At 43.2% G+C, this 14,298-nt stretch overlaps 1 protein-coding gene across 2 annotated transcripts in view; it reads right to left on the bottom strand.

The window, feature by feature from the left end:
- Positions 1–3,473: 3,473 nt before the first annotated feature.
- Positions 3,474–14,298, bottom strand: part of pex14 (peroxisomal biogenesis factor 14) — a 57,247-nt gene continuing 46,422 nt past the window's right edge. For both annotated transcript variants that reach the window (XM_028994380.1, XM_028994381.1), the window contains 3 exons: positions 10,785–10,882; positions 6,246–6,337; positions 3,474–5,369 (listed from right to left, as the gene is read on the bottom strand). In XM_028994380.1, coding sequence (XP_028850213.1) covers positions 4,901–5,369; positions 6,246–6,337; positions 10,785–10,882 — 659 coding nt within the window. In that variant the 3' untranslated portion in view covers positions 3,474–4,900. The remainder of the gene's footprint in view (positions 5,370–6,245; positions 6,338–10,784; positions 10,883–14,298) is intronic.

The following is a 14,298-nucleotide window of genomic DNA, read 5'->3' as shown; positions in this document are numbered from 1 at the left end:
GAACTGGGCTTCATGGAGTCCTCGCACAGTGAGTAAAACGTTCATGGCTAAGGGGACAGAAGACATTATGTTCAATTATGTTTAAAAATAAAGAAGGTGAAGTGGTGGCCTTCAGTCAGAAGATGAAACCCTGAAAGTCTGGTTCCTCTGCTGGAGACTGGAACAAGCGAATGGTACAGAGGGACCATAGGCCCTTCAAAAGGTGACGCTTGCGCTAATGTTTCACATTATGGTTGTCAAAGCAATGCCCTGCTCTCCACCCCTTTGTCCATTTAAAAGCGAATCAGCTATGTGACATTTGCAAGGCGGAAGCCGGCATGTTTGGGAAGATCGTGGGTGGGTTAATAATAGAAAAGGTGCAACACTGATGGGAGGTTTTCTGTTACAGGAGGAATCTGTCTCCAGCAGGAAGGTTAAGAGAGCAGAGTGGGAATTTGTAAAACTGTTTGGAAATCTTTTATAGTGGACTGATAGATGCCAAGTGCATTTACACACATACCAATAGCGCAGTTTGTCCAATGAGATGGGATCGGGTGAGCACCCACCCTGACAGTCATGGACCCTTCAACAGCCCCTAGCTGTTAGTTCAGAACTTTCCTGGACCAGGTTATTAGGAATAGTGTTAATGGTATATATGCATATGTAGGGGACAAGCTGTCCTTGCACCCACAGCTACCCTGCAGATTGTACCAGAGACACGAAGCTGATAAGAAATCGTTCATTTCAGCAGCAATATCCACATTTTCAGTGTTTCTTCTCCCTCCATATAAACAGGTGAGATGATGCATGGTTACAAAGGAAAAGAGAAAAATACAACAAGCAGAAAACTGTTTCACCATCATTAAGCTCCGAACTGCAGAATACAGAAAACGGGACAGAAAGGAGCGGCCTGTAATTATACTGGTGCTGTAATAACGAGGTAGTTGGCTCCCGCGTCCACCCATGTTCTCTAATTGTGACAAGGTGTGTGTGTGTGTGTGTGTGTGGGGGGGGGGGGGGGGGGGGGGTCTTTCTCAAGAAATAGAATTTAGAATGTAGTGGCATGTTGGTCCCTCACTCCAAGGACTTCCTGTCAGAAGTGACACACTTTCTTCACCCAAGTACAGCCACTGGTGTTCAAAAACAAACAAAAAAAAAAGGTATAGGCTCTGAAAATACTCACACAGTGATGCTTCTAGTTCTACAAACATCACACTAAGGCAGTTGCATGTTTCCTGTGCCAAAGATGAAATTCTCTTTTTTTTCTCTATGTCTTTCTATCCAATATGTGTCTCCACTACTTTTTTCTGGAAGGGTTAACTATAAAAAAACAGCATAATAATAGATTCACCATTCACCTAAATTGAACCTAGAATAAAAAGCCTGTTTTCAAAATGTCAGAAGTAGAATGTCCATTTATGTAGTAAAAGTAAACGATCATTCAAGAAGTCGTTTAAAGTATTTGTACTTCATTACTTCCCTTCTCTGGTGAAAAAGTGCTTAACAGACGCGTTCAAATTTTCCAGCCAATCCTGGGCCGCCTTGTTATAAAGCTCCTCCCCCTTCCTCTATTGGCCCCTGGGCCTGTTCAGGTGCTGCTGGTCCTGCCATTCGTCTCATTTAAGGTGGTGGTGGCAAGCGGTGCACCTGTCACCCCCCAAAGCGCCTGCAGTCCTGGCCACTCAACACGCTGCCTGGAAAATCCATTCTGCTCACAATAGCAGGACAAGGGCATTTCTCTCCCCCATCTTCTCATATCCGCCACCATGCTGATGCCTCATTATGGACCAATTCATAAATATTGTCTGCGGTATTACCCCTCACAGGGCTCTCAGATTTATTAAGCTCTTTCCCTGCGTTCTATTGGTTTTCTTTCTTTTGGCTTCTCCACTTTATTTCACCCCCAGCATCATATTTTTTTCACCAATTCTCCAACCTCAGGAGCAGCTCCAGGCCAGTTTAGCTGTGCTCCTGCTGTACCACATGGAAGAACAGGAGACCAGGCCAGGTGGCCTACAGGCAGCTGGAACATTGCAGAACACGCACATCATCCTTCTCACCCAGATTGTGAAAATGGTTGTGGTGCACATCTTGTATGCATATTTATACAAAACTGGATTTCCCTACTGTGAGTTGGAAGCAATTGCTGCATCAGGTTCTTTTTTTAATCGTAATGGTCTGAAAGGGCAGGAGACACCACTGCATTTCATCCTGAACATCTTATCTAAAGGGAACAAGGAAGCGGGTTCCACCACACATATCTCCATTGACCTTTCACTATGCAAAGCCAGGACTGGCCTGGAAGGAGCACCTGGTTAGAAGAAAGCATGGAAGGGTGTGACCCCCTCAGGTTCTTGGTCATGGAGTGGAGGAGGTGTGGGACCTACTTTTATTCCGGTGTTATTTTTGTGAACAGGAATTCAGCCAATAAACGTGAAGCTGTTCACTCCACACGGATGCTGTGTTCACTACAGCTTCGAAAGCTTCGCTGATTATATGAAAAACCCAGAAAAAGTTGAAAACTGATTAAAATTGACCAAACTGCATTGCTAGACTGCTGCATATATAACACCACCTCTAATGGGAGCAGACCACCAGCTCAGTTCAGGTGAACCATGTAGTGCTCTCCAGAGTAATAATAATAATAAAAAAAAATAAAATAAAAAATAAAAAAAAAACTCTGGCTGGGTCCACAACCTCCTTCAGCAGCCAATCAAGGCCAGCCCCTTAAGATTGAGATAAGAATTGGAGATTAGGAAAGATGAGGCTTTCTGGGCAACAAGGTCCCTCAAGACTCTAAATGATGTACAAGTGCATTCATTACAGCTGGACCTATAAATCTCAGGTTGGCCTGAACTCCAGGGAGGGGTTAATGGATTACAAAGGGATGTGGTATCGAACCCTCCAGAAGTTTATACACCACATCAATATGTGCAACACTATTGATCATATGGACAGATCATTTGAATTCATAAACTTGATAATGCACTGGAATATTCCAGCTGCTTACTATAGGTGAACAGAGCTGCTTTTTTCTTTCTTTAAGAACACCATTTCAGGATCAAGGTCCATCGATCAAAAGCCTCTTAACAGAACAGGGCTGCTGATGTAAAGTTACATTTTTAAAGTGGATGTGTAACATCCTTGTTATGGGGGCACCTACACACACACCCACACACACAACTCTGTTCTGATTTTACAGCTTCTGGATTCTGCTGCAGTGTTTCTGAATGACATATTATTTCGTATTATTGTTTTTCTCCGCCATCCACACTCCATCTAAATATTCAAACATTAAACATTCATGAATACTAATGCACAGAGAAATGGGATGTTTCAATGTCAGTATATTGTGAGTGCAGTGTAAACATCTCTCTCTCTCTCTCTCTCTCTCTCTCTCTCTCACACACACACACACACACACACACACACACACACACACAATCTGAATAAAGAAAATCAAACATTTTCACAAAAATACATCAACGATGACATCAGTGTTAAACCAGATTTATTACAATTATTTACATTCTTCTTGGATGTCCGGCCACTGCTGACGTGTTGACTGCTGCTGTTACCAACCGTGTCCTTACAGTAAAGCTAATTAAAACATTAGAGAGGGATCTCCTTAACCCTAGACATGTACACACACACACCAGCTACACACACAGTTAACAATGTGTGTGTGTCCCCAGGTGTGAAACACACAGTTTTACTCACACCTCAAGTACATTCCTCTTCCCCCCCACACACACACACGCGGTCCTCTCAGAGGCCAGATTGATGGCTGCATCTTTACACTCCTGAATTGAAATGATTTATCTAGGTTACTTCATAATATTTTACTATTTCAGATCAATATTAATCCATTAGAAAATGAAAGCAACTTTCTCTGTATAGCGGCACAAAGTAAGATGACACGTTCAGCGTCGGCTGAACGTGAAAACGTGGACAGGGCCAAACTCCTCCTGTAGCAGCAACCGGTCAGGGGGAGATCTCTGCTTCGCGCCTCACACACTTTAATTGTTTCATGTTAAGATTACTCATGGCGGGAGGCCTGTATAATTTGGGCTGGAGGGTTTGTCAGGTAATATAATGTAATAAAACAGCCTTTCAGTATTAGATTTTCCATTTGAGCCTCCTTGACATTTCAAGGCGTATGAAGTTATACATCTGTTATTTGTTGATCATTTGATTATTAACGTACTTCATAAACCAAATCAGTTGCCCTGCTGAGGACTGCTGGCATGTGAAGGGAGAGACTCTGTTCCCCCAAGCTGCTGGGCAGAGACAAATAAACATCTTTTATGCTCCATTTTAAGGTACGAGTTTCAGGACAGACAGACAGGTCAATCAGCACAAGCCCCCCAGTTTTCTGAAGTAACTGAATTAACATGATCATGTTTTGATCTATTTACATGTAGTGGATACAGTATTAGAACCTACAGAACCGGTCAGCTGACGAGTTGTGTCTCAAACGCAGTACTGGTCTAATTATTAAACCCCCACCTCTCATCCACACTGAGAGATGCTCAGCCAGCCATTCAGTGATGAAAAGGAAGAAGAAAAAAAAAAACTCTGTTCTGACTTCAACAGTAGATGCTGGTCTACAGAACTATAAATTCAATCAAAAGCACATGTGAGGCAAACAAAAAAAAAAAAACAGGCAAACATGGGACAGGACTAAGAAAGGGAGGAGATAGTAGTGTAGGGAAGGGTGGAAGTAGGGGTGTAGGGAAGGGTGTAGGGATGTGAAAGGACAGAGGAGGAGGAGGAATAGGTGGACGGTGTACAGGGTGGAAGAAGGAAGGGACTGAGGGATGTGAGCAGGTGGTTGGGTGGACATGGATAGAGGAAGAATGGGTGGATGCAGGGTACATGTAGGTTGGTGGGAGGAGCGGATTGGTGGGCGGGCCCCTCCTCAGTCCACCTCGCTCTCATTGCTGGCTCCCTCAGGACGGCGCAGCTTGTCCACCTGCTCGTGGAACTGTCCGTCTCCACCCCTCCTATCTTCTGTCTGCACGCAGTTGTCCTCGTCCACATGCGCCACCTCATCATAATCCTCTTCATCTTCTTCTTCCTCCTCCTCTTCCTCCTCTTTCTTCTCCTCTTCTCCTTGCACCTCCATGCGCACTTGGTCCTTCAGGTCCAGCGGCAGCATGGAGCCCAGGCCGGGCTCCCCATTGAGGCAGTGCGCCCCAGACGGGGTGGTCTGGGTGCTGAGACCCTCTTTGACCGGTGAGGACGAGACCGACTCATTGCTGACGGGGGATATGTCACTGCTGCTGTTGGTGTGGTTGGCAGAAGGCGGATTGGACAGGGAGTTAGGCTTTAATGGGATTTGCCAGGAGGGGATTTTGGGAACGGATGGTGACGCTGGAAATTGCCTCCTGTAGGGAGAGGATGAGGAGGAGTCAAGAAGAAGCAGAACAGGATTTAGTCAGGAAAAGTAAAGACTGACCAGGTCCCCTGAAGAGTGAACATTATGGGCGCCACACACATCCTGCCCTGCATGAAACTTTGTTCTAATCTGAAAATGTTATTAAATCTAGTCCATATTGCCGGCAATTATGCCGGCAGAACACCGCACTGAAGCAGATGTCCAGCACACCTGGCAGGGATGTGATTGTACATTTAAATAGCTAAACTAAAGTCTTCAAAAAATTTAAAGTTACTTCTAAGAAGAGATCAAATGGTTACTGTGGCGGCACGTCGTAACAAGCTGGTGACAGATGGTCTTTTTTTCCTGGCATTTCAGTCTTTAACCAAAGCCAATTACTATCAAAAATGGAAAATAAGAATATGTTTTTTATTCAGATGTCTAAGAGATTACTTAGGTCTTCATTTGCATGAGACCTTCATAATCAAATGAATATTAATGAAGAGGGGGTGGGGAAACCTGTTGGTGATGTATCAGGCCCCATTAACCAGTAATGAGCCGGTTCCAGCAACATGCCCTGCTGAAGGGGTGAAGATGACAGCTACACATCCAAACGTTTAAACGTTGTTATCTGCTGGAGTAGCCATGACGCTTGCAAATAGGTGCTGAGAAAAATACACAGCATGGGACCAAAAAAACTAACCTGAATCTGGTACGTCACCCGATTTTGCAGGTACTGGATGTCTGAATATCGAATAAACACTAGGGTCGATTTGATAAAGATAATCATGTACAAGTATTGTATACTAAAAATAATGTTACACATAATCTAACTGGGGCCACCACCCCCCACGTGATATGCCAGGGAGAGCTGCGGGAGATGTACCTGCTGAGGAGGAGAGCCTTCAGCGAGGTAATCTCAGCCTTCAGCTCGCCGATGCTCTGGGACTCCAGCATGCGATTGGCGGTGGAGGAGGCCTGTGGAGGAGAGAGAGAAATAAGCGCATTAACCCACATGACTTCTGTAGTGGAGGTCAGCTGATCTCCAGGCTCAGTCAGTCAGGTGTCCTGCGGGTTCTGTATAAACTTGAAGTGTCTGATCTTCTATCAATTCTACTTTAGAGCAAAAAAAAAAAAAAAAAAAAAAATCTTACACACTCATCATTCAGACCCTCTCTAATCATCTCTTAGTCACAGTGGGAAAGGCGAGAGGAAACACAAACTTTACTTTCTCAATAAAGCGTATTCACGCAGAGGGAATTTATCATGCTATTTTTACATATTTTTCCATATTTCCGACTGCTGATTTGAGCAGGACGGGGCTCTTGATAAGAGGTCTCCCTCGTAACAATGGCAGCATTCATCGGGCCGCCACAAGTCGGGGGTTTTATTAAAAGGAAGCCTTATCACCCATGGGCTGGCATGGGATGAATTGCCACAGGGAGTGATGGTCAATTGAAGTGGCCCCCAAACATTTGAATAGCAAATGACTTTAAAAATCCATCCTTTTTCTTTTCATTTTTTTTTAAGGCTGGTGAAGTCATTTCCTATCAGAGGGGAGGGTGACCTGGAAGACTGGTGTGGTTTTGTATTTTGCACACGGCCTTGTCTGTTCGTTACGGATGAGTTTCTCAAGTACCACGTGTGTATTGAAAACAAACTCTAATTTAATACCAAACCCTGAACAAGCATAACATTCAAATAAATGTTGTGAGGGATTAGGAGAGGCTCCAGAGTTCTTTCTGAGGGGAGAGAGCGATTCCTGTAAACCCTCACCAACTCACAGGGGTACCTGGAGCTTTGAACCATCCACACAAACAAACCTTGTCCTGCCCAACACTAATCCCCTGGACTCTCCACGCAAAAGATCCAGAGGGGGGAGAAGAGGGGGGGGGGGGGGGGGGGGGGGGGGGGGGGGGGAGAGTGTAATTAAGAATCTCCAACTCACTAGAGGCAACTAGTTAGGAGGCTGAGACCCCCTATCTAGAAATGGGGGGGATAACTTGGGAGTCTTTTGCATGTAATTAAATCTAAAAGCGAAATTAATTGAATCACATCTGAAAGAGACCAGACCCATTTACAGTGTTGAAGGTGGGGCTAGGGGATTTTAGATGTGGGAATTGCTGATAAGGTCCTATGTTTTTGGAGCATCTGATCCAACCTGTACACATTATGCTGGTCTGAAGACCCTCTTATTACCGCTCCCCTTTCATTACAGTCCTGCTAAACCCACGCTGCCCTCAGCTGTAGCATAATGATGAAGAGGAAAAAAGAAACAAGTATTGCCTCAGAGGCCAGAGATGAACATAAAATCACAAAAACCATTAGAATAATGGGCAAGGGGACAAGGAGAGGATGCAAAGGTAGATTTGCAAAGTTTTGATTTGTTATCGTTGCAGTTTTGGTTAGGTCTGTCCATTTGTATAAGTTTTATTCAAATTATATATTATGCATTTTATTTGCACAATATATACAATTTGCATGCAACAATGTAATAGTCTACAAAAATTATGTAGTTAGTGTAATCCCAATATCCGAACTAAATAAAATGAAAACTGAAAAGGACCATTTGATTAACTTCCCTCAGAGGAAGGTGGGAGAGTGGAACAGAGACGACAGTCAGACATGGAATGCATTACTCAGACTGTAGACCATCAGCATCAGATAATATCTTAAGAGAGTAAAAATGTCAGAATGCAAACGAATTCACAGTTCTGCACATTGATAGCTCCCGCCCTGTACACCATGTATATTTATGGTGAAATCGACTTCAAAATAAATCCCACGGGAAGGTTTGGAGTAAAAACTCTAGAACAATTTATTTCAGTCTATTTATTCAACATCCCAGTGGCAGGGCCCTCCTGCTACAAATTGAACATTTCCTAATCTTTCATGCGCAGCCACTAATAGAGAAAACGATCAGTGAATTTAAACAGCGCAGCAATTAGACGCAGCCAGTCGAGATATGTTAGGGAAAAGAATGAATTTGTACAACATCTCAAAATAAATTCATTCACAGCAAACGGCTGGAAAAATACGTCACGGAATCCCACTAGAAGCAACATGGTGCAGCGCGCCCAGAGAACAAACTGTAATTCAGTGGTTTCAAAGTATAAGAAGTGTTTACTTAGCAGCTGAGGAAACAGGAGTTGCCATGTGTTTTGGGTTAAATGCACATTTCCGTGTTATGAACTTTAATTGCCAGGATTGGCGCTCCTTCGCGGCGCAGTGTGGAGAAGCCAGGGCCGCGGCAGCACAAACCGCCAGATGAAATGAAGTAGCTCCGCGCCTCAACATGTGTTTTTCATCACGCGCCCTGGACCTGAATACAGTTTTCCAATTTCCCATATGGCTTGAGACAACAGGGCTTGGCGTCTCAGAAAATTTAAGATCAGCTCTATTGCTATAAAACAGGGGTCATGATTTGTTTAATGGAGGTTTTGATGTGAAATATAAGGTTTATAAAAAAACCATCCAGCAAGCCACTCATGGCAAATGAGGTGGCCATGTTTTAATCCCATGTATTTACTTGAGAGAAAAAGCGGCATCTTTCTATTGACTGTAAATGGGTTCAATGGCAATCACAGTTGAAAGGGCCTGAGCATTTGGATGGGATTGGATTAAAGCATATTTAAACATGAGGAGGGTAGAAAACAATATTCAGAAATATAGTGAAGTTGGTTCTTGAAAAATAATCATTTGCTGTGGCATTTCAACACTGGAAAAAATTTCATGTTGCCATAATGCATGTGGAGACTGCAATTAAAAAAAGTATTTCACTTATAATTAAAAATGATGCTAAACCTCTGGAACACAGTCACATGACCAGCTGTTGCTTGGATGACTATGACGATTTGAATCATTTGCTCCTTTCACACTGTACCAGCTCAAAACAACTCCAATTCTAATACTTGATTATAACGTCATTAATCATACGTCCTGAAACGGCATTCGGTGAGTGAGTCAGTCAGTCTGCAGGTCTAAAGAAGTCAAGACGGAGGAGTTTCATATTTTTCTCTCCCATTTGTGCTTGTGGACAGATGCGTTGGCATATGCTTTCCTGCAGGATCCAGATGCTGTGTTCAAACACCCACGTGCTTAACAAGCTGTGGACGTAAAACAAAGGCCCTGCTGCAGTCCTAAAGTGTTTTTTAAAATGGGGTCCAATCCATGTCACAATTTTTTTTTAATGAATATAGAGACTGAATAAGCTTCTGAGTTGATTCACTATGCATCTCACTGTAGCATACATCTATATGTCTGAAGCACCGTCCTGTAGAAATATACCACATGCGTCCTGTAGAAATATACCACATACGTGTAGAAGAATACCGCATTCGTCATCACTGATGATCATGTATCATCACATCATGAAGCTTGTTACTAGTTTCATAGACCTTATTTAGCCAGTACCACACATAATGGAATGAATTATGGAATCAAACCTGGACCAGTGATGTCCTAGCGCCAAAAGTCACAGATTCAAATCCTGAACCACCGACAAGATAACGTCCCCACATACTGCTCCCCGTGGATTGGTTAAATGCAGAGGACTCATTTTGTTGTGTCACTGTGTGCTGAGTTTCTTCTTTTTCTAGTCAGCCATAGCAATGGACAACCCCTCACAAGGACCACCTTCTCAGAGGGACAATAATAAAACCAGGCTGATTCAGATTCATCAGACATGAGGCTAAACCTTCATAGGCTTTCTGGCTAAACAGTTTCTGGCTACAGAGGTTACAGCCTTGAGCTTTAAAATAAGGAAGGACCCTAAAAACTGCATAAATACAAACCACAGAAACATTTCCAGATCATCTCAAGTCTTCTGTATTATTTTACTTTTACAAGAAAAGAGTTGCAAATTTCTTACATGGAGACATTCTGTCTAAAAAAGTCAGGAAAGTAGGCACAGTTTGGTTGAGGAGGAAACTGCAATCTGAATGCAAATGTTCAATCCTACACCAGCAGCTTTGCATGTAAATAAAATCCTGCATGTACTGTCGTCTTCACCCTAGGCCATGCGTGAGTGACGCCTGTTCAGGAGGAGGACTGCACACGGAAGGGTGAACTACAGAGATAATGCCTACGTGGGTGATTTGTCACCATGTTAGTGACTATGTGCCCATGGGAGTGGTCTATGTAGTCCAACCTGATTCATCTGAATAGGGACAGAACAATTTTTTTTGTGTGATTATGAAAGTTCTATGGACAACAGAAGAGGGCTGAATTAGAATCAGGGTGATCTATGTGGCAGGACATGAGCTGAACAGAACTGAAAACATACCTCTCCATACCTTAAATGTGCCGGCCAAACATTCATCTCACAGGTCACTAAACCTGAGCTACAATCATGCATGACAAGTAGCAGCCCAGTCTCCCACCCAGGGGGACAGGAGACTGTGGAGATGGTACCCTGTTACTGTACCTGGGAGGCAGCCAGCTCCTGGGTGAGATCCTGGATTTTCTTCTGTTGCTGGATCAGCAACTCCTGAACAGAAGCCAGGGTCATCTGGAGCTGGGTGACTGAGGAAGAAAGGACAATTACCAACTTCATGCCCAATTCAGAAGAGACAAGAGAACGGCATGTTGCAGTAATACAAGCAGGAGCACTAAAGTTCACAAAACACCTACTTTTCTCCAATTACCACAATCTCTTTGATTTGATTTGCACCTCTGTCAGTAATGTAATGGATACGTACACATGCAAGAAACAGAGATTAATCGCTACTGTCTGATCTGCTATTAAATCACAGTCTATAAACTTCCATTAGCCATCTAAACATGGGTTTCAAATGCATCGTGAATGCTTCAAACAAATCAACAGGGCTCACAGAAGGAGGGGCTCCAGACAAAGTGTCCCCGCTAATCTCAATAAATATTGCTCTTTTTTCGCATGCACTTTGAAGATTGAATTATATTTTCAAGGTTGCAATGCTTCTGGAGTATCAGAGGCTGATATAAAAAGCAATAAGGAGGGAAACTGCGCTAACAGTCTTGCTGGTGTTATAAGTGGGTGTTTCATTTCAAATCGCTGAGCGCCCCAAACTGGCTCCTTCCTTCAGGCTTCCAGTCACACGTGCGTTCCAAAACAATGCATTAAGTTTCCATACTGATTATGTTACAGAAAACCAATAAAAGGCCTCTATAAATCACGCTCTGCAAAGTGTTAAATCAAGCCTAATTGGATTAACATCAGTAGATATTAGAGCTGCCTGCAGCCGGGTGACCACCCTCCCACCTGCTAAGACCTTTCAGATGTAGCACACCACAAGTGCTCCACTCCTCCGGCGCTGCCTCGCCAAGAAAGACACAGCAGCTGCTTCAGGAAGCAATAACAGCCCCACAGATGTTGACTGGGGTGCGGTAATACGGGACGGGACGGGACAGGACAGAAGACCCTGGAAACCTCTTCACAGCACAAAGACAACAATTAATAAGAGCTAATGAGTTGCCAGTTGGGTATCAAACAATTATCTATCAATTGTTGATCTATGACTAGATGCTCACGAATGAAGTGTCATCCAGAACACACACACACACACACACATTGTTCTTTATCTGGAGACAGAATTCCCTGTACTGGGCAATAAATATTTGTATAAAAGGGTATATCAGAAACTCCCCAGACAGCAGGACGACAAGTGTGTGTTGTGTAAATTATTCAGTAAATACCTCCACATAATGTACACTACACGTCCACGTCCAGTCTCTATCTTTAATGGCCAGGTGGTCACCAATATGCTCCTCCACCAACAAAAGGGCCAGACGGCCGCTCAACTCCATTACAGTTCGTGCACGCTGCTCCAGAGCGTCCAGAAGCCATTCATTAGCACTCCGTGTGAAGTTGGGGAGGAAGGGGGGCTGCAGCCGCGACCCACTCAGGGTGTGTAATGCCGGTGTGCTCAAACAACACATCACTCGGGTGCATTTGGCACTAGAGAAACACGTGAACTTTAACAAAAGGGGTTCAGGCAATTGGCACAAAGACAGTCAGCCCCTATTACTCATGGAGTGAGACAGGGAGGGGGGGGGTCTCTCTCACTGTAATTGCAACCCTCTCCCAACTGTTAACTGAAACAGTCATTAACTACAATAGCAGCTTGGCTAGTGCAGCCACAGCAAATTAGATCAGTGGCGTGACTGACTGACTGAGGGAAATGTTCACAGCGCAGCGACACGCTGATATAAAAACCCTCCTATCACAACAAAGACCAGCGCATGACAAACAATGGCGGGAATCCGGCGGCAGTGACCTGGCATAGGAAACATTTTCATTTTTGCATATATCGAGCAAAAAAAAATGACAAGGGCTGATTTGTTAATCAGATAGGGGAAGCCGCACCCGCCTTGCACGCCACTGTGCCATTACACCCCCACCCAAAAAACATCACAAAATGCCACTATGTGGCCAGATTCAAATGCTAAGAAGGTAAAACAGCACTTTGTCTTCAACCAGTCCGGGTGGAAAGAATGATCAGGATTTAAAGGCATATTAAGACAACTGAATAGATTGCTCTGCTTACCGCCACCCAACGTCCTTTGGCAACTTAATTGCGCATCCGATTTGCTTATTTAGCAACCTTGCAGTCATAAAACAATGGCTGTGCTGTGTGCGGACAGAGACCATGACGGACGCCGTTGTTTACGTGGCCCATTCATATTCTGTGTGTCCTTCCATTTATATAATGTTTGACAGCCCAAGTTCTTCTTATCATGAACCTAAGTTGCATGCTGTGTACAGACACAAGAAAAACAAACTAACAAAAAAAAAAAAAAGTCCCTTCAGTCCCTTTCCACAGGGCTGATTGGTTTACTGGAAAATTGTGTCTTGACAGGACAGGCCTAAACTAAATCAAGTGAAAGGGACAGGAAAGTGACTTTCTACACTAGCTTCTGAAATGATAATGAGACAAACTGATGTCATAACAGATATTGTAATGTCAGACTCTATAGCGTTTCAGGACTCAGAGCGATGTTCTCCAGTCTGTCCTGTTTTTCCCTACTTCCCACTTTCTTAATTTTTCCCTTTTCCTACTGCACCGATCACCTGCTTTTCTACCTAAAAACACACATTAGTTTCCTAATGTTTTCTCTAATGTTGAATTCACTGTACTCAACACCATTATAGATCAAGATGGTAGAATTCTAATTATTAAATTATCAGTATATATAGTCCAAATGTTGTTGACCCCCCCATTCTTCAACACTTTTTTTTTTTTGCTTTTTAACGCACTGTCTGAACAACTGCATTGTGCACTTGTCCGTGGGGGGCCACCTCAACATTTGACTAAATAAAGAAATAGTCAGGCTTATTACAGCTGGAACTGGGAATTAGGAATCTATACATCTAGTTAAACAGTAAATGATCGACTATGGACTTTGTGATGCATGGCATTCTTTTCGCTCTAACCGCAGGGAATATACTTTCTTCTCATATGTCCATCACTCCTATTCTCGTCTGGATTATTTCTTAGTCAGCAGCTCACTGATGAGTGACATTTCAGACACTGATATACACTATAGCTACATCTGTGTCTTTAAATCTAATACATAAGGAGGTCAATTCACCAAGTAAAAACTGTCGATTTAACATTTCTTAAAGATTAATATTTTATCAGATTAAAAAAAAAGAAGAGCAGACCACATATTTAGACTGTAATAATTAGCACCTGTTCTAGCTATATGCGCTGTAAAAGATTTAAATGGGGACACAGAATTTTCCCCTGAAAAAAAAATTAACAAATCTGTATATGCAGCACAGATAAACCTATCTAAAAACTTGATTTGTCAGTTTCCAGAAAACATAACCCTCCCAAAATGATCAGAAGCCATGGCATTGCACTCTTCACTAACACCAGTTGAACTCCCTGAATAGTACGCACAATAAAAAAAGCCCCAGGTCCAGAAGGATTTCCAAATGAATTAAATAAAGAATTATG

This window comes from Denticeps clupeoides, chromosome 10, assembly GCF_900700375.1.
Source record: "Denticeps clupeoides chromosome 10, fDenClu1.1, whole genome shotgun sequence".
NCBI lineage: Eukaryota > Metazoa > Chordata > Actinopteri > Clupeiformes > Denticipitidae > Denticeps > Denticeps clupeoides.
The sequence above is the reverse complement of the archived record's forward strand: the minus strand, read 5'-3'. Positions and strand labels throughout refer to the sequence as shown.